Source organism: Neoarius graeffei, chromosome 24, assembly GCF_027579695.1.
Source record: "Neoarius graeffei isolate fNeoGra1 chromosome 24, fNeoGra1.pri, whole genome shotgun sequence".
In the NCBI taxonomy this organism is placed as follows: domain Eukaryota; kingdom Metazoa; phylum Chordata; class Actinopteri; order Siluriformes; family Ariidae; genus Neoarius; species Neoarius graeffei.
In genome coordinates, this window is record NC_083592.1 from 29807213 (window position 1) to 29831534 (window position 24322).

At 39.9% G+C, this 24322-nt stretch overlaps 1 protein-coding gene across 2 annotated transcripts in view; it reads right to left on the bottom strand.

Annotated features, from left to right (window-relative positions):
• Positions 1–24322, bottom strand: part of LOC132872795 (uncharacterized) — a 149109-nt gene that overhangs the window by 31743 nt on the left and 93044 nt on the right. For both annotated transcript variants that reach the window (XM_060907883.1, XM_060907884.1), the window contains 2 exons: positions 11382–11540; positions 10396–10543 (listed from right to left, as the gene is read on the bottom strand). In XM_060907883.1, the coding sequence (XP_060763866.1) occupies positions 10396–10543; positions 11382–11540 (307 nt within the window). The remainder of the gene's footprint in view (positions 1–10395; positions 10544–11381; positions 11541–24322) is intronic.

The following is a 24322-nucleotide window of genomic DNA, read 5'->3' on the forward strand; positions in this document are numbered from 1 at the left end:
TTCAACATAGGAAAAAAAAAGGTTTGGTCTAAATAATGCATATGTCGTTTTTAGAGATGAGTATGATTCTCACCATCAGATGGTTATTAGGGTTTGACTCACTCAGCTGTCTTTAATGGAAAAAAATGTTTATATATATATATATATATATATATATATATATATATATATATATATATATATATATATATATATATATATATAAACTGTTCACTGTTCGCAACAATGATAGTTTGTCCCATATTATACCACAGCACTGTGAAGCAATATTCCAGGCAAACTAGAGGTCAATAAGCATGCTAGTTGTTTGCAAATGCACTTATTGCAAATTGATTTTTCAAAATCACTTGTTCCCAAACTGTTGGCTTGTAACGTGTCTCTCTCTCTCTCTCTCTCTCTCGCACACACACACACACACACACACACACACACACACACACACACACACACACACAAATACTAGATATTCAGTTTGATTACTTGCTCCAGGTGTGATGCAATCTGTAACAGAACAGAACTGTTGACCATCTGAAGCACTGGATTGGGGCAAAATGCTCTACATTATGCAGAGGCAAGGCAGGAGGTCCAGCATTAGGTTTTTAATGAGGAGTTATGTGTGCCAGTGAAAAGGAGTGAAGAAGCACTAGGCAATATATGCTCTATTCCAAAAACAAATACATCTTCAGGTGCAAGAGTCAGCTTATTCACCACACATACAGGACACACACACACACACTTTGCTATGCATGCCTGCCGCTCCTCACCAGCACTTTGTTTTCATCCCCTCCTGAATGGCTTCGCTAAGTAGCTGTTCTCATGTACTGCTGCAGACACTCACACATGCCAAAACACAAACGCACGCAAAAGCACTACACGTACCACTTTAGCTTGAAAGCTTCCCAGTGTTCATCTAAGCTGCAGAGCAGATGAAAATGGGCAGGCACTGACAATGCACTGGAGATACTACTCACTAGCTCTGCTCTTAATACTGTATATACTATATTACACATACAGGACCAGTCAAAATTTAAGACAACTTCTAATTCAGTAGTATTTCTTTATTTTTTATTAATTAAAAGACACTTCATGTCTTAAAGTAATGATGGCTGTCATTTCTCTTTACTCAGTTGAGCCGTTCTTGACCTAATATGGATTACTACTGTTGTGGAATAGGGCTGTTTATTGCATTTTTATTATTTACTATTTAATCTCAAATGGATTAAGAAGGTAAGAAATTGCAGTAATTAAATTTTGATGAGACAGCTGTTAATTGAAAAGCATTCCAGGTGACTCCCTCATGAAGCTGGTTAAGATAATGCCAATAGTGTGTAAAGCATCATCAAGGTAAACACTGGATACTTTAAAGAATCTAAAGTATGAAACACTTTGTGTACCACATAATTCTATATATGTCCCATATGGTTATTTCATGTCTTCAGTATTGTTCTACAATGTAGAATGTTTTATATATACACACATACATACATACATTATATATATATATATATATATATATATATATATATATATATATATATATATATATAGAGAGAGAGAGAGAGAGAGAGAGAAAGTTTATTGTTTATTATACTGTCAATAACAGCGCAGAGAATCTAAGTTCAAAGCGGCATCCAAACACTGCCAGACTACATCTCCCAGTGGCGGCTGGTAGTCTTTCAAACGGGGAGGCTGGTCGGTTACGATATTTCCAGATTTTAAAAGAAAAAACACATAAATTTTGCCCATACTCTTGCCTCTGATCTGGCTGATTGTTGGCAGGGTCACAAACTGTGAAATAACAGGTTCTTTTGGCCCATTAGCCTACTGTCCAATATACATGATGGTGGTGTTGGGGGGGTATATTTTAACATTTTATATTTTAAAATTGTGGCATGTTGTTTAAAAATTGATCATTATTGAAAGCAGCTCTTTGTCAGGAACCTCAGCAGTAACAGCAGAGTGTTCTGGAATAGGCACAAGCACTGACCTTGGGGAGCCAAACATAGAGCTGGGTGCCACACATTTCATTCAATGACACTTTCCCTATATTTTACTTACAGTATTTTGACTGAGAAATGTTTTATTGACAATTTTGATAACCCTTCACTTTTAATCCAGGTCTGTAGTGTGAAATGTTCTCGGCTGTGTTTTTGTTTAAAAATGTTTTCCAAATTGTAGCTGTGTTTAATTCATATCCAGAGAAATATATATTCCAATATAATATACTCAGCATAAACATTTTAAATAGATTCTATATTTTTGGTCCATCCATGACATATTACTAAAGTAGCCTATTTACTGTTGTTGATGTGGGTCACTTGCTGTTAGCCAATTCACTTTCTCGTACCAGGAGAGCTGAAAGGAACGAGTATTATTCCCTACCTTTTTCACCAAGTCAATTTGAGGCGTTGGTCTACCCTGCTCTTTAATTGTAATTTTTTCCTCGAAAGGAAGACTGGCAAATAGCTTCGCCAAAATTAAATCAGCAATGCTTGGCATCCGTGCGCAGCTTTCTTGCTAGCTGACTAGCCCCCTCAAGTTCAAGTTCAGTCACTCAAATAAACGAAATTTCTGGAACTAAGATAGCAAACTTAACAGTATATTTACACTTTATTTACAATGAAAATATATACAAACTAAAAAAGCTGGTAGAAACCGTATGTAATGAATGAAATCGAAATGTAAGCTGATCTCTTACAATACACCACACTACTTGCGAATCCGCATGGGACTGAACTGAAATTCACCGCTGCCTGTCTATAGTTGAAACGGGCTGTCAATCAAAGAAAATATCCAGCCGCTTTCACCAATCACCTCGCGGAAAGCTTTGCCATGTCCTTCCCATGTGAGGCTCGGAGTCCGTGGGCGGGCATTTTTGCAGTATTTGTCCAATAATCGTCTTGCATTTTGAGATTGAAAAGCGCATAGCTCCCAAATGCCATTGAAGTGCACTGAGGCTGGGCTGCATCGCGCTGTCACGAGGGGGAAAAACTCACGCACACATTAGGCGAACTGGGGAAAGTTATAATGGAATGATTTTGCGCTGTAGTTGGGTTGAGCACATATATTTCTATGATTCTGGATCTGAAATAGCAATGTTATAAGGTCGGCTATAACATAAGCCTAGTGCAATTCATCCTACACGATGTTCGTCATTTTTAGAGGAGGCTGAGCCTCCCTCGTTGTCTTAGAGCAATCGCCCGTGACATCTCCCAAGTGCCACAGCACCCCTCCACTCCAGAGTATTTCTGGGTTTCTGTCACGTGACTTTTCTTAGCGGTTTTACCGGAAGTGAAATAGCTGGTGGTCTAAACGGCTGCTGTAGTGCAAACAACTAGCGATAACTTAGAGTACGCTCGTAATCTAGAAGTCACTGCTGGCTTTAGATAGATTCAGAAGATTGCTATGTGCAATGGAATCGACCCCTACAGTCTGGGAAAGAAGGATTTGTTATACGATCTTGAAAACTACCCTTCAGTCGAGTTCCCCGACATCTCGAACTATCTGGTGTTGCAGACGTCCTTCTACACTGCAAAACAGATGAAAGCGTGGAAGAGTATGGAGGCTTACAACTTTTTTGTATGTGGCTGGGTAAAGGACCTCGGTATCAAGTCGCTGCCCAATGAATCCTGGATTGTTTTTGCCCGTATATATATATATATATATATATATATATATATATATATATATATATATATATATTTTTTTTTAGCTTTTCATTTACATCTTTACAACAAAGCGCTGCAAGTTGAAGTGTAAACAAACAACAGTTCACTTGATTCTCACTTGTGTTGGCTCTTATCTCTCAGGTAAATCATTCACACAGATCATCAGAAACCCCTTTAAAGACCTGGATCTTAGTTAAACAAGACGGAGAAGTGATCACGGCGCATTGTAACTGTACGGCTGGGGAAGAATTTTGTTGTGACCTTCATGCATATGGACTTTGTGAGGAGTAAACAAAGAAACAGCTGGGGACTTTAGTGCTTCGCAACAAAAAAAAGTACCGTAAAATAACAAACACATAGCAAGAAAAGTACTTGGAAAACACTAAGGCCATAGCTGAGAGGGAGATACAAACCTTTCACCAAGTGATCACTGCAAACTCGAGCACGCTTCCACTCGGCTTCCTTCGATTTCACTGAGAGGTTCAAAACCCACCTTTCTCGACGTCTTTTTGTGAAATCCTGTGTTCGTTCAGCCTTTTTTATTAGTTCATGGGGAACCCTGAAGAAACTTATCAGTTTCACGGTTTGAACGATGCAAGCGTAAGGCATTTTTCATGTGAGCAATGCACCTTCTCCGTACAAACACTTTGTCAGCTTTGGTAGACCACCAGCTAAAGTTTTGAATAACTAATGAGGCGGATGTGACGTCACGTACAACCCATCAATTAGGAGCACACCTTCCCCCTCCCATCTTCCCAGTAACTGCCCCTCTAAACAAGCTCAACAAACGCTCAGTCTCGTTGCAAAGCATCATTGCCTGATCATACCAAGCCTTTTGATAATAATTCCTGACTTCCTGTGACTCTGACCTTACTTTTGTTTATATTCTGACTTTGATCTCTCGCCTGTCCTATAATAACCTGTTTGCTCATCGACTGACCCTTGCTCGACCCTGACTACGCCTTCAGTCTACCGAATTGGATTTGGCTTACAGTTTATGACGTGCCTGCTCTCCCCTGCACCTGTAAGCACCTGCACCCTGAGAGGATACTTCGCCATCACGGATGCAGCAGAGGAGGCGAAGCAAACTGCTCTCTGTGCACAGGGACAATTGTTGGGAAAACACCAACAGATTTTAAGTGAGTTGAACACCAGAATGTCACAACTAACAGCTGTTGTCTCACAGGCCCTTCTGACATGCCCTGTATCCTCCATGGCAGATACTTTGAAGAATCTAAAATATGAAACATATTTTGTTTACCACATAATTCCATACATGTTCCAGATGTTATTTTATAGTTTTGATATCTTCAGTATTGTTCTACAATGTAGAAAAATACAGATAAACCTATGAATCAAAAAGTGTGCCCCAAACTTTTAACTGGTGCTGTATGTGTGGGTGTGTGTAATTATATTATATATCACACATACACACAGTGGATATAAAAAGTGTACACACCCCGTTAAAATGATTTTTTTTTTACATCAGAAAAACCTGAGACCACAATAAATTATTTCAAAACTTTTCCCACTTTTAATGTGACCTATAACCCGTACAATTCAATTGATAAACAAACAAATCTGTTGGGGTGCAAAACATAAAAAATAAAAAATGTACCATAAGCTGGTTGCATACAGTAAGTGTGCACACCCTTAAACTAATATTTTGTTGAAGCACCTTTGGATTTAATTACAGCATTCGGTCTTTTTGGGTCGGAGTCTATCAGCCTGCCACATCTAGACTTGGCAATATTTGTCCACTCTTCCTTGCAAAAATGCTCTAAATCTGTCAGATTGCGAGGGCCTCTCTTGTGCACAGCCCTCTTCAGGTCACCCCACAGATTTTCAATTGGATTTAGGTCTGGGCTCTGGCTGGGCCATTCCAAAACTTTTTTGGGGTCATTGTCATGCTGAAAGATGACATTCCTCTTCATCTTCAGCTTTCTAGCAGACACTTGAAGGTTTTGGGCCAAAATTGGCTGGGATTTAGAACTGTTCATAATTCCCTCCACCTTGACTAAAGCCCCTGTTCCAGCTGAAGAAAAACAACCCCAAAACATGATGCTGCCACCACCATGCTTCACTGTGGGGATGGTGTTCTTTTGGTGATGCGCAGTGTTGTTTTTGCGCCAAACATACCTTTTGGAATTGTGGCCAAAAAGCTCAACCTTGGCTTCATCAGACCATAACACATTTTCCCCATATTCTTTTGGGAGAGCTGATGTATTTTTTTTTTTTCAAAATTTAACCGGGCCTGGATGTTTTTCTTTGACCCTACCTCATAGTCCAGACATATGGAGAATATGGGAGATTGTTGTCACATGTAGTACACAACCAGTACTTGCCAGAAATTCCTGCAGCTCCTTCAGTGTTGCTGTAGGCCTCTCAGCAGCCTCCCTGACCAGTTTTCATCGTCTTTTCATCAATTTTGGAGGGACGTCCAGTTCTCGGTAATGTCACTGTTGTTCCATGTGTTCTCCACTTCTTGATGACGGTCCTCACTGTGCTCCATGGTATATCTAATGCTGTGGAAATGTTTTTGTCCCCTTCTCCTGACTGATACCTTTCAACAATGAGATCCCTTTGACGCTTTGTAAGCTCTCTGTGAACGCTGGCTTTCGCTGGAGGATGCAACTGAGTAAATGTCTGAACTTTATTTGGGGTTAATCAGAGTCATTTTAATTGATGGCAGGTGTGAACCCAAAAAGACCGAATGCTGTAATTAAATCAAAAGGTGCTTCAACAAAGTATTAGTTTAAGGGTGTGCACACTTTTGCAACCAGCTTATTGTACGTTTTATTTTATTTTTTATGTTTTTCCCCCGGGCGGCACGGTGGTGTAGTGGTTAGCGCTGTCGCCTCACAATAAGAAGGTCCGGGTTCGAGCCCCGTGGCCGGCGAGGGCCTTTCTGTGCAGAGTTTGCATGTTCTCCCCGTGTCCGCGTGAGTTTCCTCCGGGTGCTCCGGTTTCCTCCACAGTCCAAAGACATGCAGGTTAGGTTAACTGGTGACTCTAAATTGACCGTAGGTGTGAATGTGAGTGTGAATGGTTGTCTGTGTCTATGTGTCAGCCCTGTGATGACCTGGCAACTTGTCCAGGGTGTACCCTGCCTTTCGCCCATAGTCAGCTGGGATAGGCTTCAGCTTGCCTGCGACCCTGTAGAACAGGATAAAGCGGCTAGAGATAATGAGATGAGATGTTTCCCCCCTAACAGATTTGTTTGTTTTTCAATTGAATTGTACAGGTTATAGATCACATTAAAGGTGGGAAAGGTTTTGAAATGATTTATCGTGGTCTCTCTTTTTTTTTTTACATCAGTTAACGCAAGCATTTGCTAAAATAAAAACCCAACCTTCCCTATTTCTACAGCCAGCAGGATCAATATTACCAAACAGCAGTGTCCTGATTATGTGGTTTGTTCTAAGCAGAAATAGCTGATGTCTGGAATTGTATGTTTGTGGGCTGCAGGTAGACACAATTACTTTTTCCAGAAAATGTTCAGACTAAGGTGATGCACAGTTCAATGTTCTGCAGCAGACCGCTGTTTTTATCACGCTGCTTTTTCCAAATTGCACCCTGCATCCACATTGGTACGCTACGCAATTGCCTAGAACAGCACTTTGTGTAAAGTGGGCAAAATGTACCGATAATATTCTTTTAGCTCTTCGGGGCAGCCAGAGTATGTCATCTTACGGTACCTTGTGTGCTCTGTAAGAACGCCAAATGGTTGAAGAATGCGTTAGTTGTCGCTCAGGTCGCCCTGTTCCACCCTGCAATAGCCAAATGACGCCAGCTCTGATTTCAGTTTTGAATGGAGTGATGCTGCATTCAACAAAATACAGCTCTGTGTTGTAGTTAATTGGTTAAGGGAACATATGGTTGGTTTGTACACGAAAGTGACTTTATGTGGTCTGTCCACCCACAGCAAAATAATATACATCAACCTTAGGCATTGGGGCATGCTGTTATAGGAAAATAATCAACAACGAGGTGGTGTGACAAGTCCCGATACAAAGTTACTGTTATCACCCCATTATAAAGAAGATTATTTTTAATAACAGCATGCCCTCAAATATTATTCCTCTTACACTACACGACAGCAAGTTTCCAGTGATTACCTCTTTAAGTCAAAAATAAAATATATATGATGTACTGTATTTTTTAGCCATTTCTAGTTGCATGTATATGTTGTGGAACATCAACAAGACAAGCTCTCATTTACAGTTGAACATTATGGCTATAAAGCTATTTAACAGCTATTCCACAAAACTGAGTCGTACATGAGCTGATAGCTGAGTTGGCTATAATCTATGTATGACGAGATTGGAGTGAAATAACTGTTATTCTATCCACAGTGACTGGATTTTGAGAAACGGAGCATTTTTATTTTTTGCAAATTTGATAAATAAAAACTTTACACAAAACATCCAACAAAATCATTTCCGCTTAGGCGGACTTCTTAAAAACCTATTGATGGCTGCACGAATTGACTTTAGTGTTGTTTTTTTGTAGAAAGTGCCGTCTTGCTGTCGTGCCGAGGTACAGAACAGCTTTAGACATTTATTTAATTTTTCCTTGGACATTTCAGTGATGCAATTTTCAAACTTCTTTGAGCTTTTGAACCAGTCTAAAAAAATCAACAAGTCTTAATGCTTAAAGATGAAGAATTTAAGCAAACCGGTGAAATGACAGTAGCAAATTGTGAAAAATGTTATAATAATAATTCTTGGGAAAAAAAAGATACGCTCTTACCATCAAATACTTTTATTCCATATTTTGTTGCTTTTTATTTTTTATTTTTTGGGGTTTTGTTCCCGAGTAGAGTTTTTATTTTATCCTCGGTTGGTTCAGCAACACACACCGCCATTTTGTTTTTCTCTACTCACAGTATATGAGCCGATATCTTAGTAGTAGAGTAGCCAATCAGAGCGCACGATTGCTCATATCCAGTGAATGTGGACAGAATGATAACAGTTATACTAATACATCTATAAACAGTCATTCCCTCACCAGGTCTTCTTGGACACTGGAGACTCCTTCCATAAATGTTAAATAAACAACTACCGAAGCCTTCACCATATCAACAATTATATGCTTTTCTTTGCTAAATAACCTTTTTTTTAATCAGTTTATTATTCGCCTAAGATTATGTGGCATACCTGCTGTACAAGTCCCTGTTAATGATTGGTTACTATAGAAACGATAATGCGTTGAAATGAATGCATTAATATAAACCTGTGATTTGCCTCGCACTCGGCACTAGTGCCAGAGCTGCTGTTACGAAAATTTAATAAACACTTTCAGTCTCATCAGATTTGAGAATTCAACACCACAATGGTATAATTTCAGATAAAGATCATAAAACAGTTTGAGAATGTGCAAACAACACGTTCATCCAGCAACACGTCATGTTGAAGGCGAAACTGCTTTATATTAGATCACATTCTCAGGCTAATGCACGCTACGTTAACAAATTTGCTGTTTGCTTGAAGGTTAGATCACACCGCATCAAACCCAGTGAGAGGACATTTCTTTCCACTTCAAAGCAAAAAAACTGATTTCCTTTAGATCACCTGGGCCTATTCATGAGTATTTCTGTGAATACTGAGAAATGTGTGTCCCACAGCCATCTCTAGGCCTGTGTAATGTGGAGAGATCGAAAACCTGTACATACAGCAAGAACTCCCAGGGCCTACTGTGAAAAAAAAAATCCAGCGGCCCTCTCTGACACTTCTTAGTTGTCAGGAAAAAAAAAATCGAAATAAAGTGTGAAAACGGCCAACTTGGCTTGTCCCACCTGCAACCTTGGTTTGAACTAACAGGGTTATTTCTCCACTGAAAGCCAGCAGACAGAGTTACCCTCTGTGCATGTCATGGATATGAGTGTGTTTCAAGAAAATACAACTAAACTTGATGCAGCTTTTAATCATTTCGACTGCAGCTCAGCCAAAGTAGGTGTCCCATGAACTTGCGGTCAACTCTGTGACGGGGCTGAATTCAGTCCCAGCGTTGCAACGGTTACTCAGATACAAGGTTCGCCTGCCTCGTGTTATCTGCCAGGGAGAGCAACAGAACATCTCGTACACACGATCGTGTGTACTGCTTTTGGTATGTTTTTTGCGTAGAGTGTGCAAAAATTGAAGTGTACCTTTTTTACGTGTCAACTATGTGACGGTGATGACATCTGCGTGATTAACTGTGGTCAGTAGTCAGTATGATGAAACAAAGTAGCAGCCTACTCCCTTCACGCACATGACCCTGGGTGATAATAGGTTGATCCCAATGGACATGGCAAGCCAGAAAGCCCAAAATTTGTCAACTACGTGACGTGTAATTGAAGGTAGATTTAGCATTGCCAATGCTGCTGGATACTGCAGCGCAAGCTATAATTCCACCAACAATGTCTACTGGTGAAGCCAAATTCTAGACAACAAGCCATTTGATTTTGACTTTCAAGGAGTGGTGCACAAAAAAAAAAAAAAAAATAGCAGCGGGTCTGTCACATACTGTAGTTGAAATCTCACAAAATGATGCATGTGATGAGTGTTGTATACTGAAAAATATAAAAGCATTTGAGTGCTGCTCTGCTGTGTACCTTTCACCTGGGATGTGGTATTATCATTTGGCAAAACCCAACATATTTCATTTTTGCCAAATTGCCCACTGCAAATTTCTTAGCAGTCACAGAAACACTCTCATTTTGCTTTGGAGATCTAGGACTATTTACCTTGCAGTGGAACACACAGACTGTGAGAGATGTTCTCCTGGAAGGCTTGATAAGCTTGCCGGATTCCCTGAACGAGCTCCTCTATGGTCCGGACCTGCAGGCTGTATAAGCTTCTATGGAAGTCCAACTCTGCCTCAAGAGCTTCCACCTACATCACGAAAACAGAAGATGAAAATATGCGTCTCCAACAACAAGCCAAAAGGCCAGATGGTGTTTTGAGGAAGACTGGAAAAGCAGATGCTCTGTATTCGAGCAAATGTCTTGAAGCACATTTCCAAAGAGTCAAGATCTTAACCTATTGTTCTTTCATCTCAGTGAAAGGCAATTACATCTCATGAACACACTATCTAACAGCACACACACAGATGGAGTGAAATGGCCGTCTGATAAGTGTGTATTTCCTCACTCTATCTCACAAATGCCAGGTCTTTAAAAATGCATAATGGGCCCATAACCCAGAGTCAGGAGGCGCCTGGGCAATGCTGCTCCTGACTGTAGAGAGGCGTCACAACAAGTGTTGCATTAATCATTGTGTTTCTCCTGGTCAGGCAGAGTGTATCATGAATGATTCATGGCTTAGTCCTTCTGTGCTACAATAGGGAGGTACAATCAAGACTCTTTTCCTGAAATAACAGATTTGATGACCCCTGAGCTCGAAGCAGGAGGCTTAGATAGACAGGAACACCACAGTCGGGTTATTTTAGTATGAAATATTGATTGGCATTGACAGACTGTTAGCATACATAGCGAGGTAGATTACCACAAAGAGGAGGCTCTGGCTTGGCAGTGAGAACAGGAAACAGAAGATATAAAAAAGCAGAAAGATGGAAAAAGACAGGAATTAGCAAGGATAACTGACACAAAAGCATGACCACGACCACCCTGTTGGCTGTTGGGGAGAGCAAAAGAGCCAGACAAATGCAGATGAGCCAATACAGCTGTGAGTCAGACTCCCTCCTCTCTTTTCTTCCTTTCAGTAGACCCACCTGCTGTTGAGCCATCAGTACTGAGTAATTGGCGGCTCGGCTCAGGGCCTGGGCGGCGCGTCTTGCCCGCTGGAGGGGTGCTCCTCGGGGAAAAGCTGGCAGCGCTGCCAGGATATTCTCCACCTCCAGCTCCTGAATTACCCGCTGCTCTAGGCTGGCCTGCAAACACACAATCACAGTGAGCTATAGACCGTGAGCCAAGACATTTCTTCTTAAAGGGGCTGATTGAGTAGCTATGCTATTGGGAGACTATAAAACAAATGTACTGAAACACCACTGCACCCAAAACTACTTGCACCCTGCCTGACTGTTTTCCATCATATTATAATGAAGGGAGAAGGTTCTCCGGTGGTTGGGAAAAGGTAACATCATTTCCCGTGCAACAATGGAGGTCTGAATTACCTTTGCATCTGCATTTGGTTTATTTGAGGAGTCACAAAGCAACCGATCATACAGAACTTCCTAGGTTTTCCATTGTCCTTGATGGGAATGTTAAAGTGCATTGATAATTGTTTCTATGAAAGTAGGTCCAAAGTACAAAATGCTCGCGGATAGGAAAAAAACAAACAACCAAACACAACATGTCTGATTTGTAAGACCAGATTGACATCCAGAAATCCAAATCCTACATTTTATTTCTTGGGGAATTCAATACACTTTAACACCAGACTCAATACACTCCAGTACACAAACATATAAGCACGACTTTGACTCTAATTCTGTAATCAAGTTATTTTTTTACTCCATTTCAAATCTACGATTTTCTGCTAAGAATAAAACCACTAAACTATGCCTGCTGACAGGATTCTGTCTACTTTACCTCCTGATCACAAAGCATCAGGAAACACTATATCTTTGGGCAAGTCAAGTGAATCTGCTTAGTCCTTGGAAAAACGAGACAGTGGGCCGGTTCAGGTCCTCATCTGACACATTTACTTTGATGAATTATTCAATAATGAAGAGAGTTGTGCTGCGAGAGATCTTATCAGCTCTTGCTCACGGACACCACTGAATGCATCAAAACAGGGAGCCAACAGGAGCGCTTGGTGCATATTATGATATTTTATTCTTGGATGAGATTCATGAATGTGATGTTTTTATATAACATAACCCGACACTGCTGGACAGAAAACCGCACACTCCCCTATCACACAGCACTGGATTGAAAAGGAATTCAAATGCCATCAACACAGACACGTAGTTTGCATACGGTGGTGTATTTGTGTATGGACAAGCTGATTCCCTGAGCTATTTACTGTTCCAGTTGAAATAGCTATTTGGCAAAGTAGATCCACATAGCTGAATGGGAATGGAAAGTCAAATATAAAAGTACAGTTGCTCCACTTCTCATGGAAAGGTCGTCACTCTGTCTGTAAATCAGGGTCTATGAGGGTTAGTCATGTGAGGAATCTGTCAGCAAAATGCCTCAGCAGCTTGATCATTTGTCTGGATGAATGTAGTAGAGGTGAGGGTTAAAAGCCTGTTCCTTCACTGTTTACAGTAACAGAGCACTACAGGGCCTCGGGCTGTTTAGCAGGGTATGAATAAACACCATTCATTGCTATGACAAGGCTTAGCTGTACATTTACATTACGCATGGCCTGAACGTCTCCCTGGGATCCCTTCACCGTTACCTTGCCACCCGATGGGAGTGCCAGTCAACACCACTACATGCAAATGAACCTGTCAATCATTTTATGTACTACTCGTATTCCACGTTTTACAGGTGGAAAGTAGAAAACTGAAAGAAGTGGAAAAAGGAAAATGCACTAATAATTCCAGGATGTGAGAAATGAAAGGTGAGTGGACTTTTGAAAGGGGAAAGTATGACATTTGGTAGAATTGTAAATGTTATAAAGGCTAAAGTTGGGCCTATGAATTATTAGAGAGTATTGATCACATTTAGAAAAGAGAATATAAACCTTTTAACTGATATATACAGTATATATATATATATATATATATATATATATATATATATTAGTGCTGTCAAGCGATTAAAATATTTAATCGCGATTAATGTCGCGATTGTCATAGTTAACTCGCGATTAATCGCAATTTAATCGCACATTTTTGTCACATGAAAAACCATTGTAATTCTCTTATCAGCATAAAAAAGTGAATGGGCTTGTTTTGTACCAATGGTTTTTTTTTTTTTTTATTGCAAAGCATAACACGTCTTGACACAGCCACTGCAAAGTGAAACCTAAGCCAAGCACCGGTGCTAGCAAAAGAACCATGAGTGAAGTGATCTACTGCTTGAGTTAGTCTACAAATCTAATCAGAGAGACAGGTTACACAGTGACGGTAGGCTTGACATGTTTGATTATAATATAAAGTACACTTTTATATTAACTTTAAGTTGTTCGTTGATAAATATTGCATTGAATCTGATCTTTACTGTTTCAGCTCACTTAACACATTTTGTACTTTTACACTTTCTGCCTGTTGATGCGTCGCGCTGTCCAATCACAGGCGGCCAAATTTGCATATTACAGGAAAGATTTCTGGGATAGCATTGAGTTTACAGTTCAGAGGGATCTGGCTTCTTTAGACGCTGTCTTCTTAAAACTGAATAAATATTTAAAAAGAGCCAAATGAGCCAGTCTTTTGAACGGCTCTTTTCAAAGAACGGATCACAAAGATGCGGATCCCATCAAAGAGCCATAAATCCCATCTCTACTAGCGCGCCCTGCCCGCGCTGGTTCTTTGGGGGGGGAGGGCAGAGGACTCTGGCTGTGCGGGGCGTGGCATTACAGTCTAGCTGCTATCGTTTTTCTAAGCAAAGTCTCTGTTCCAAGTTCCTGGCAGTTTCAAAAGCTTATGACAAACCTACATCATGTCACAGGGCGTTAATCTCGCGATAAAAAAATTATCGCTGTTAAAATTGAGTCAAGTTAACGCGTTAATAACGCGACATTTTTGACAGCACTAATATATATATATATATATATATATATATATATATATACACACACACACACACACACACACGTGTGTATTTTATATATATATATATACACACACACACACACACACACACATACATATATATATATATATATATATATATATATATATATATATATATATAAAATATGTATAATTTTTTTTTAAATTACAAAAATAAAATTAACGCCCCCCCTCAACACTTTTTGGTATTTTGGATTGGTATGTTTTTTTTCTTTTGTTTTTAAGTACAGTACACTATATTCATGGTCACCAGACGAAAGATACATGTTAAATGTACAAATGATGAAAGAAAAATTATTTTTTCTAAATAATCGTGATGCATTTAATGATGGAAACAGTGTTATTATTACATTACAGGCATTTAGCAGACACTTTTATCCAGAGCAATGTACAACGTACCGAGAGCAGCCTGGGATCCCTTCACCGTTACCTTGCCACCCGATGGGAGTGCCAGTCAACACCACTACATGCAAATGAACCTGTCAATTATTTTATGTGCTACTCGTATTCCACGTTTTACAGGTGGAAAGTAGAAAACTGAAAGAAGTGGAAAAAGGAAAATGCACTAATATAATTCCAGGATGTGAGAAATGAAAGGTGAGTGGACTTTTGAAAAAGTATGACATTTGGTAGAATTGTAAATGTTATAAAGGCTAAAGTTGGGCCTATGAATTATTAGAGAGTATTTATCACAGTGAGAAAAGAGAATATAAACCTTTTAACTGATTTTATATACAGTGCCTTGCAAAAGTATTCATACCCCTTGAACTTTTTCACATTTTTCCACCTTGCAACCACGAACTTAAAAGTTTTTTATTGAGATTTTATGTGATAGACCAACACAGAGGAGCACATAATTGTGAAGTGAAATGAAAATGATAAATGGTCTTCAAAATTTTAAACAAATAAAAATCTGAAAAATGTGGTGTGCATTAGTATTCAGCCCCCCTGCGTCAATACTTTGTAGAGCCACCTTTCGCTGCAATTACAGCTGCAAGTCTTTTGTGGTATGTCTCTACCAGCTTTGCACATCTAGACACTCAGTGTGTTTACAAGCACATCCAAATCGAGCTACTGTCGGTAATTGAGCTAAGGGTCCCAGCAGGGGTGCCAGAGAAATCCAATCCTACATGCACACAAGGAAATCGAGCTATTGTGTGAGGTACATTGTGCACCCGAGTCACAGGTGGCGCTACACGCCCCATCGTGTTGGTACACTTCCGGTTGTCGTCATGAAGAAGAGCTATTCAAGAGTATAAACAAAGTTATCAGTTCCGTGTTCACAAGAAGAACGACGACAAGGACAGCAACATCGATATATATATATATATATATATATATATATATATATATATATATATATTTTTTTTTCAACTCCTTAAGCTGAATGAGCATGAACTCTATCTCCTCACTGCTCCAGAAGTGCACGTTTCTACTACTGTTGTCATGCCGACCGAGGCTGTTGTGTTTCCCGCTTGTGGTCTCGTCACTCGTCACTTCCGGAAGGGGCAGTGCTGAAGTAAGTAGCTCGACTACGTAGCTCGATAGGGTTTACATGCACTAAGTAGCTCGGCTACAATCGCATAATCTAGGTCGCGTAGCTCGATTACGAGAAATCCAGTTCGGTTCGATTTCAGTAAGCTACGGCAGAAATTCGATTTTCTCTATGTGCATGTAAACGCACTGACTGAAATTTTTGCCCATTCTTCTTTGCAAAATAGCTCAAGCTCAGCCAGATTGGATGGAGAGAGTCTGTGAACAGCACTTTTCAAGTCTTGCCACAGATGCTCAATGGTATTTAGGTCTGGACTTTGACTGGGCCATTCTAACACATGAATATTCTTTGATCTAAACCATTCCATTGTAGCTCTGGCTGTATGTTTAGGGTCATTGTCTTGCTGGAAGGTGAATCTCCTTCCCAGTCTCAAGTCTTTTGCAGCCACCAACAGGTTTTCTTCCAGGATTGCCCTGTATTTAGCTCCATCCATCTTCCCATCAACTCTGACCAGCTTCCCTGTCCCTGCTGAAGAAAAGCATCCCCATAGCATGATGCTGCCACCACCATGTTTCACAGTGGGGATGGTGTGTGCAGGGTGATGAGCAGTGTTAGTTTTCCGCCACACATAGTGCTTTGCATTTAGGCCAAAAAGTTCAACTTTGGTCTCATCTGACCAAAGCACCTTCTTCCACATGTTTGCTATGTCCCCTACATGGCTTCTTATGTCTGTCTTTCAACAATGGCTTTCTTCTTGCCACTCTTCCAAAAAGGCCAGATTTGTGGAGTGTACGACTTATAGTTGTCCTGTGCACAGATTCTCCCACCTGAGCTGTGGATTTCTGCAGCTCCTCCAGAGTGATCATGGGCTTCTTGGCTGCTTCTCTGACCAGCGCTCTCCTTGCTCGCTCTGTCAGTTTAGGTGGACGGCCATGTCTTGGTAGGTTTGCAGTTGTGCCATACTTTTTCCATTTTTGAATGATGGATTGAACAGTGCTTCTTGAGATGTTCAGAACTTGAGATATTTTTTTATAACCTAACCCTGCTTTAAACTTCTCCAGAACTTTATCCCTGACCTGTCTGGTGAGTTCTTTGGTCTTCATGATGCTGTTTGTTCTTCAATGTTCTCTAACAAACCACTGAGGCCTTCACAGAACAAGTTTATTTATGCTGAGAGTAAATTACACACAGTAGGACTCTATTAACTAATTAGATGACTTCTGAAGGCAATTGAGGAGCGCAGGTGGCCAAGTGGTTAGAGCGCTTGACTGCTAAGCGAACGGTCCCTGGGTTGAGCCTCGGCTCGACGGGGATCTGGGGCTCGCTCCCTGTCCACCCAGCAGTGAATGGGGACCTGGTGGAACCACTGGGGAAGTTAAAGGCGGCGAGGAAAGGAACTGGCCACCCTACCTCACTATGCCGATGGCCCAGGACAAGTGCCCTCTCTAACAGGCACTCCCCCAATGTACGAATTGTATATGGGACTCCCCTTTGCTTTGAAGGCAATTGATTGCACTGGACTGTATTTAGAGGTATCAGAGTACAGGGGGCTGAATACTAATGCACACCACATTTTTCAGATTTTTATTTGTTTAAAATTTTGAAGACCACTTATCATTTTCGTTTCACTTCATAATTATGTGCTACTCCATGTTGGTCCATCACATAAAATCTCAATAAAAAACTTTTAAGCTTGTGGTTGTAAGGTGGAAAAATGTGAAAAAGTTCAAGTATGAATACTTTTCCAAGGTATGAATACTTTTCCAAGGCACTGTATATCAAAGCATATATATACACGCTTTTATCCAGGGCAATGTACAACATACCTAGAGCAGTCTGGGATTAGATGCCTTGCTCAAGGGCACTTCAGCCATTCCTGTTGGTCCAGAGAATTGAACCAGCAACCTTTTGGTCCCAAAGCTTCTTCTCTAACCATTAGGTCATGGCTTCTAGGGGATTTATGCAGGTGATTATGCCAACCTGCCTGAGCAGTTATCAGCAAAATGGACAAAAAATAAGCCTTGGATTTATTGATTTGTTTGTTTTTATTTTAGTAAGTCATATTTGTTGCTGTGTCTAAGTTGAGCTTTGGAAGGGCCTCATTAACTTTCTGAAAATGATCCTGGGAGCCTGACTTCTGAGATATTTCCACTTTGGAGAAACAATTGCACCACATGAAGCGAATGTTAAAAAAAAAATCCTGACTCTCATGAATAATACATTTAAGCACCACAACGTTGCACTGGATTCAATAATGTACTGTCTAGAATAATCTCCACTATCGAAGGCCGTCATGTCCCTCCAGCTCCTGAATCAAGAGGAAGCCACTGCTGAATCCTCAGCCATGCATCTCCAAGTCTATTAGTATGATAAGCTGCAGCTTCAGGAACCATAAAAGAAAGAGAGTCACAAATAAAACAATAACAGAACATGTCGCAGGTATCCCAGTGTTCATGTCAGGTCTCATGGTGAAGTGAACTCTTTCTTCTCCCACTTTAAGCCTGGAGAAATGAGACTCCATAAGCCTTTCAAAATTCATTCCTCGTTTTGCTATTTACGCATTCATTAGCATAATTTCATCACCCTGCCCAGAATAACAGCTTCCTTTTCCTCCCCTTAGAGATTCCCCTGTTGGTGGATGGACTGTACACCAGCTTGTTTACACCTGCACAGCAGATCCATTTACCCGTGGGCCAATTAGGAGCAAATTAAATGCTGGGTGCACCAGTAGAGCTCGCGAGTTCTGATCCTGTGAGCTACTTTGATCTCCTTTGACAGATAAGGTGTCTGCTCCACAGCCTAACCCTCCATTTGGAGAAAATCCAGTTCATTAAAGCAAGGGATTTTTAGAGAAAGGGGTGTGGATATTTATGGTTAAAGAAGCTCAAGTGCTGGGGATTTATAATGATCGTCTCATGTGAGTTTGGGGTGTTTTGGCTCAGTGAGCGAGCTTGGCAGCAAGAGGATACAGCTGCTGCAGGATTACAAATCCAAATCAATCAGTCCATTGTTCTGCTCAGCACGAGCTAAGTCCATCTTACTCAGACAACAAGTGATGTAATGACATTTGTGATTGACACTTGAAATTGAGGACAATACATGCAAAGCACGCAGAGGAAAATATTTAAATATGGTTTGTGTTCTAATTAGCAAAAGCGAGTTCAGATCTCCAAGAGCCTTCCAGAAAAGTCATCTGCAACTTGCCACATGGATACGCAAATGTGTGTTTCAAATTACTCTGAATAAAGGTGGTGAGAAACTTCAAGGAACTGTTCATATGTACAATATGAGTGAAATTTTAAGTGTGTACACAGAAATACTGTCAAAATAAGTCATAATTTTGAGAAGGAAGTTGTTTTGTCTTTACACATTTAATAGCTTCCCTATGGTCATATTAATTTGTCCACACCATGGCTAGTCTTATAGTGACTTTCAGATTTGGTAAATTGTGCTTAATTAATCCATATGAATAAACAAACTGTAATTTGCATCCTTATATAAAATACTTCATACGGCATCAACGTTCAGTGCTCCTGAAGGAGATTACAACATCTAATCTTCTGTGGCTGGGAGTCCAAGTGAACAAAATTCATCATCATCATCATCATCATCATCATCATGGTTTCCTACCCGGCATGAGATCAGCCTTGGGGTGCGGTTGCTTGGAGCAGGGGAATCTAATCTCCAACAATCGCATGAAGTCCTAATTGACCATCGTTGTCTTTAGGGCCTGTTTTTATCAAGCTCGAGCAATTCTTCCACCTTCTTCCAACTCCTCTTGTCGAACAGTCCAACTTTCTGTATTGGCATTCGGCACATATGTGCTGCGTATTTGAGCTGCTGGACATGACAGGAATCCTCAATTGATTGTGATGAGGTTATTTGATGTAGCTTAGCGTTTGAGATTTTGAAGGCCCAGTACAACTCACCATCCACTAGGGATGAAGGGTCAACAGCCTTTGTACGTTGGCTTACAGGAGACACATTTTTCCTTGCATAGCCCCCAGCTATCATTTTTCTTAAGAACCCATTCCATACAACATTGATCCTCTAGAGTTCAACACTTGATAGCTCCCATGTCTGAACGCTATACAATAACCGAGAACACACACAAGCTGTCAAGATGGTCATGCGAGTACTGAGGTGGATTTTGCAATCAGTAAGTACGCGTTTCAGCTCGTTCCACTTTGCATACGCTGATGCAATCCTGTGATGTAGAAACATTGATGACTCCCCAGCGTTGGTAATTAAGTGGCCAAGATAGCAAATTTGCCTCAGATTTTTTTCTATTTCTACATCATTGACAGTCAGTAGGCTTTCCTGAGCTTTGATATTTTCCTCTACAATAAGTTCCATTGTCTCGGTCTTTTTATAAAAGACATCTGTAAATTGAATCTTGAGAAGGTTCTGTCATAAATCTTCAAGATTTTCTTCAATTCATGTAAGTTTTCGGAAAACACTACAATGTCATCAGCATACATGAGCTCCGTTATTCTGGTCACGCCATATGCTGTGCTGGTGCAGAGTTTGCAGGGAGAAACAAATTAAAAGTGGCCGAGTGGGAGGGATGGATAGAGTTACTTTCTCCTCGTATCAACCACAGCAACACGAGCCAATCATGGGCATCGGTGAGCTTAGGTATGCAGAAGAGGGTAGACAGCACTTTCCTCAGAGTGTGTTATGTTGCCCTGTGATGCAGCATGAACAGCAATTTGAAAAGGATGTTGTTCTTCACTTAGTACATGTATACTTCATCTTTCCTGGTTAGTAGATGTCATACAGTTGGGGAAAGCTGGCTAGTAGATGGGAATTCCCTTTTCACTCAATTTGAAGAAGAAAAAAACCGGGGTAAACAGATGTTATATTTTGATAAATTGATAGTTGCAATGCACTTGTGGGTGTCATCACATTTACACCCACTTTACACACCCATAAGTGTGTATAAATCAGGACAGTACTGGATGGTTTCTAACTCATCACTCCCTTTGTGCCCTTGTGAAAGAGTGAAAAAATCCAGTACCAGTCAAAAGTTTGGACACCCCTTCTAATGCAATGTTATTTCTTTATTTTTATTAATTAAAAGACACTTCATGTATTAAAGTAATGATGGATGTCGTTTCTCTTTACTTAGTTGAACGGTTCTTGACATAATATGGATTGCTACAGTTGTGGAATAGGGCTATTTACTGTATTTTTTCGGGCTGTCAATTGATTAAAATATTTAATCGCATTATTGTCCATAGTTAACACATGGTTAATCACACTTTTTTTTATCTGTTCTAAATGTACCTTAAAGGGATATTTTTCAAGTTTTTATGGAGTGGGAGTGGACAAATCTGTTTACTTTATGCAAATGTATGTGGCCAGGTCAGGAAGGATAAAGCTGGACACGGCAAACATTATTTCTGTGGGTATTTTATTCACCCACTGCACTTAAAAAATAAAGCAGCGTTAACTTTATAATTTTGAGGGTTTAGCACAATTCAGTGTGAACAAAACAATATTTTTCTCTAGTTCTGTGCTTAACTTCCAGCCTCAAACTATGTAATAAAATAAAATAAACTAACTCTGTGATATGGACTCTGGACAAGTAGGGGCTAGCTTCAAATAAAGAAAATAAAAATACAAAACCCAAATAAATATATTTGTTAAGCCACACAGCTCATAAAGATGTATGAGATATTATATGACACACATCTGAACCTTAAGACGTCGCCTTTTCTCCCCTCTGGACCATCAAAAGCATATAAAAATACACACGTTTGGTGTAGACAGTCCAAATACAACAATACAAGTTGATTCTGTACATAAGTCCACTTTATCACAACTTACGCCGACCAGCTACTCACTACATTGCTCACTCACGCTACATCACTACCTGATTTCCCAAACAACAGGGGAGGGGCACAGAACGTGCATGTGTTAACGCATTATTATTATCACGTTAACTTCAACAGCCCTAGTACTTTTATTATTTACTATTTGACCTCAAACTCATTAAAAAGGCAGGAAACTGCACTAATTAACTTTTGACAAGGCACCTGTTAATGGAAAAGCATTCCAGGTGACTCCCTTATGAAGCTGGTTAAGATAATGCCAATAAAGCGTCATCGATGCAAACGCTGCCTACTTTGAAGAATCTAAAATATGAAACATAGTGTTTTTTTAAATATTTTTTGTTTACTACATAATTCCATATATGTTCCATGTGTTGTTTAATAGTTTTGATATCTTCAGTATTGTTTTATAAAATGTAGAAAATAGTCAAAAAAGAAAAGAAAAAAACAACAACAACAAAAAAAAACCTATGAATAAGTAGAGTGGGGGTGTACAAACTTTTGACTGGTACTGTAAATTAGCCTGGGCTTGCAATTTAGTTCATACAGGACGCAGCTTCAACTGGAAGATGATGAGTGTGTGTTTGTGTGTGTGTGTTGTGTGTGTGTGTGTGTGTGTGTGTATATGTATATATATAAAACTATCAGAATGGACATCAAACACTATCTTCCCCCACCATCAGCTTCACAGCGAGCTTAAAGAACACCTGCTGGGAGTCAATCACAATTCTTTTCCATCTTTCACCTTCTTCCTCAACTCCTCTTTCTTTTTTGTCACAGCTCAGTGGTAGTGACATGAACAATAATGATGGAGCAGTAGTGCAGCAGTTCACCCTGTTGTCTTGAAACAAAAAATATGAAGACACACATCGTTGGTTTATTCTCTTTCTCATCAATGCTTCGCGCAGCCTCAACAGAGAGCATGATGGCTCATTTAAATGCATGCACTGGGAGCAGGTGCTTTAGCTTCAGGCTAGTTTAACATCAGCATCGCACCTCAAAACCTCGGCAAGCAAAATCAAAAGAATAAATATCTCCCACTTCTGAAATAAATGTTCCTCAGTTGGCTTATTGAAACAGAATTCTTTATCGAGGGTAGAGTTTGATCAAGACCAGAACTGTTAAAGTGTCTTGAATATTTTACATGCTATAAATCTAAAAGTGAACAAAAGCTACAAAGTGATTTTTAAAAACGTTGAGACTGATTCTGGAACCATACGATTTAATTTGATGTGTCTTTTATTATAGAAACACATACAGCTGAACATGTGAATAAATAAAATCCTATCAAGGGCATGTTTAAAAATTATTTTCTAAGATTTCTAAGGCGACTTTCATTCTGCTTTCCCCCCTCACACCTATATACTGTGTTCCTCAATGCTTTCGCTTTAAGTATTAAAGAGTTTAAAGAGCATGGCATGTGAATAAAACATCAAAGCTACACATACGGGGTCTTTCAAATTATAATCGAGGTTAGAGAGCCAAGTTAGTGAATCTATTGAAGATCAAACAGACGCGCTCACACAAGGTTAAGGTCATGAAGAAATTCCTCTGAAAAAAAAAAATGGATTAGATAAAGCGGTTTAGAGTAGCACCTGGACACTGTGTAAGTAGAGCTGTCAATAAACACTTAAACCTAGCAACTATTGTTACTCAAGGCTAAAGCTTCAATACTGGTGACTAGAAAATGTAGTACATCTCCATTTTCATTCAGCATGGAATGGACAGACGTCAATCAATCAATTAACGTCTGGGAGAATGTCTTCAAGGAAACCTGTGTCTCTTTATTACTACATCAGTGAATTCAAGTCAAGTCAAGTTTATTTCTATAGCGCTTTTAACAATAGACATTGTCACAAAGCAGCTTTACAGAATTTGAATGACTTTAAACATGAGCTAATTTTATCCCTAATCTATCCCCAATGAGCAAGCCTGTGGTGACGGTGGCAAGGAAAAACTCCTTCAGATGACATGAGGAAGAAACCTCGAGAGGAACCCGACTCAAAAACGAACCCATCCTCATTTGGGCGACAACAGACAACATGACTATACCATTAACAGTTCTAACATGAAGTCAGTTTCGTTGATGTTATAAACTCTTCAATTGATGGAAACTTGAGCAGAGACTCAGATTGTTTTGCAGGTCAAGGGGCCCACAGGGCCCCTCCTGGGAAAAAACAGGGGCCCATTTCTACAATGGGGGGCCCAGTGATTATCCTTCAGTTGAAGCGAACCTAGTGAGCGAAGCGAGCCCAATGAACAGCTGGTGCAGCCCAGGGGCTGTTTTTTTCTTCTCAATTCTGTTTTTTTTTGGTATTAGAAGCCATATGAAGCAATGTAGATGACAAAAATCAATGCTTCAACCAAATATATTGAGATATTGTTTAATCAGTGGCAATATTTTGGAATTCAACCACAGGCCACTATATATCACATCTATATTATCTCCTCCTTGTAAATTATAATTAGTGATGCAGTGCCTAGGTTTATTTTATTAACTTGTTTTCAGTTTGGTGTAGGTCTATAGTAGTAGTAGTAGTCACCAGTGGTAGTGGTAGTGCCAGTGGTAGTAGTAGTGGTTGCTGTTGTAGTAGTTGATGTTGCAGTAGTAGTTGTTGTTGTTGTTGTTGTAAATC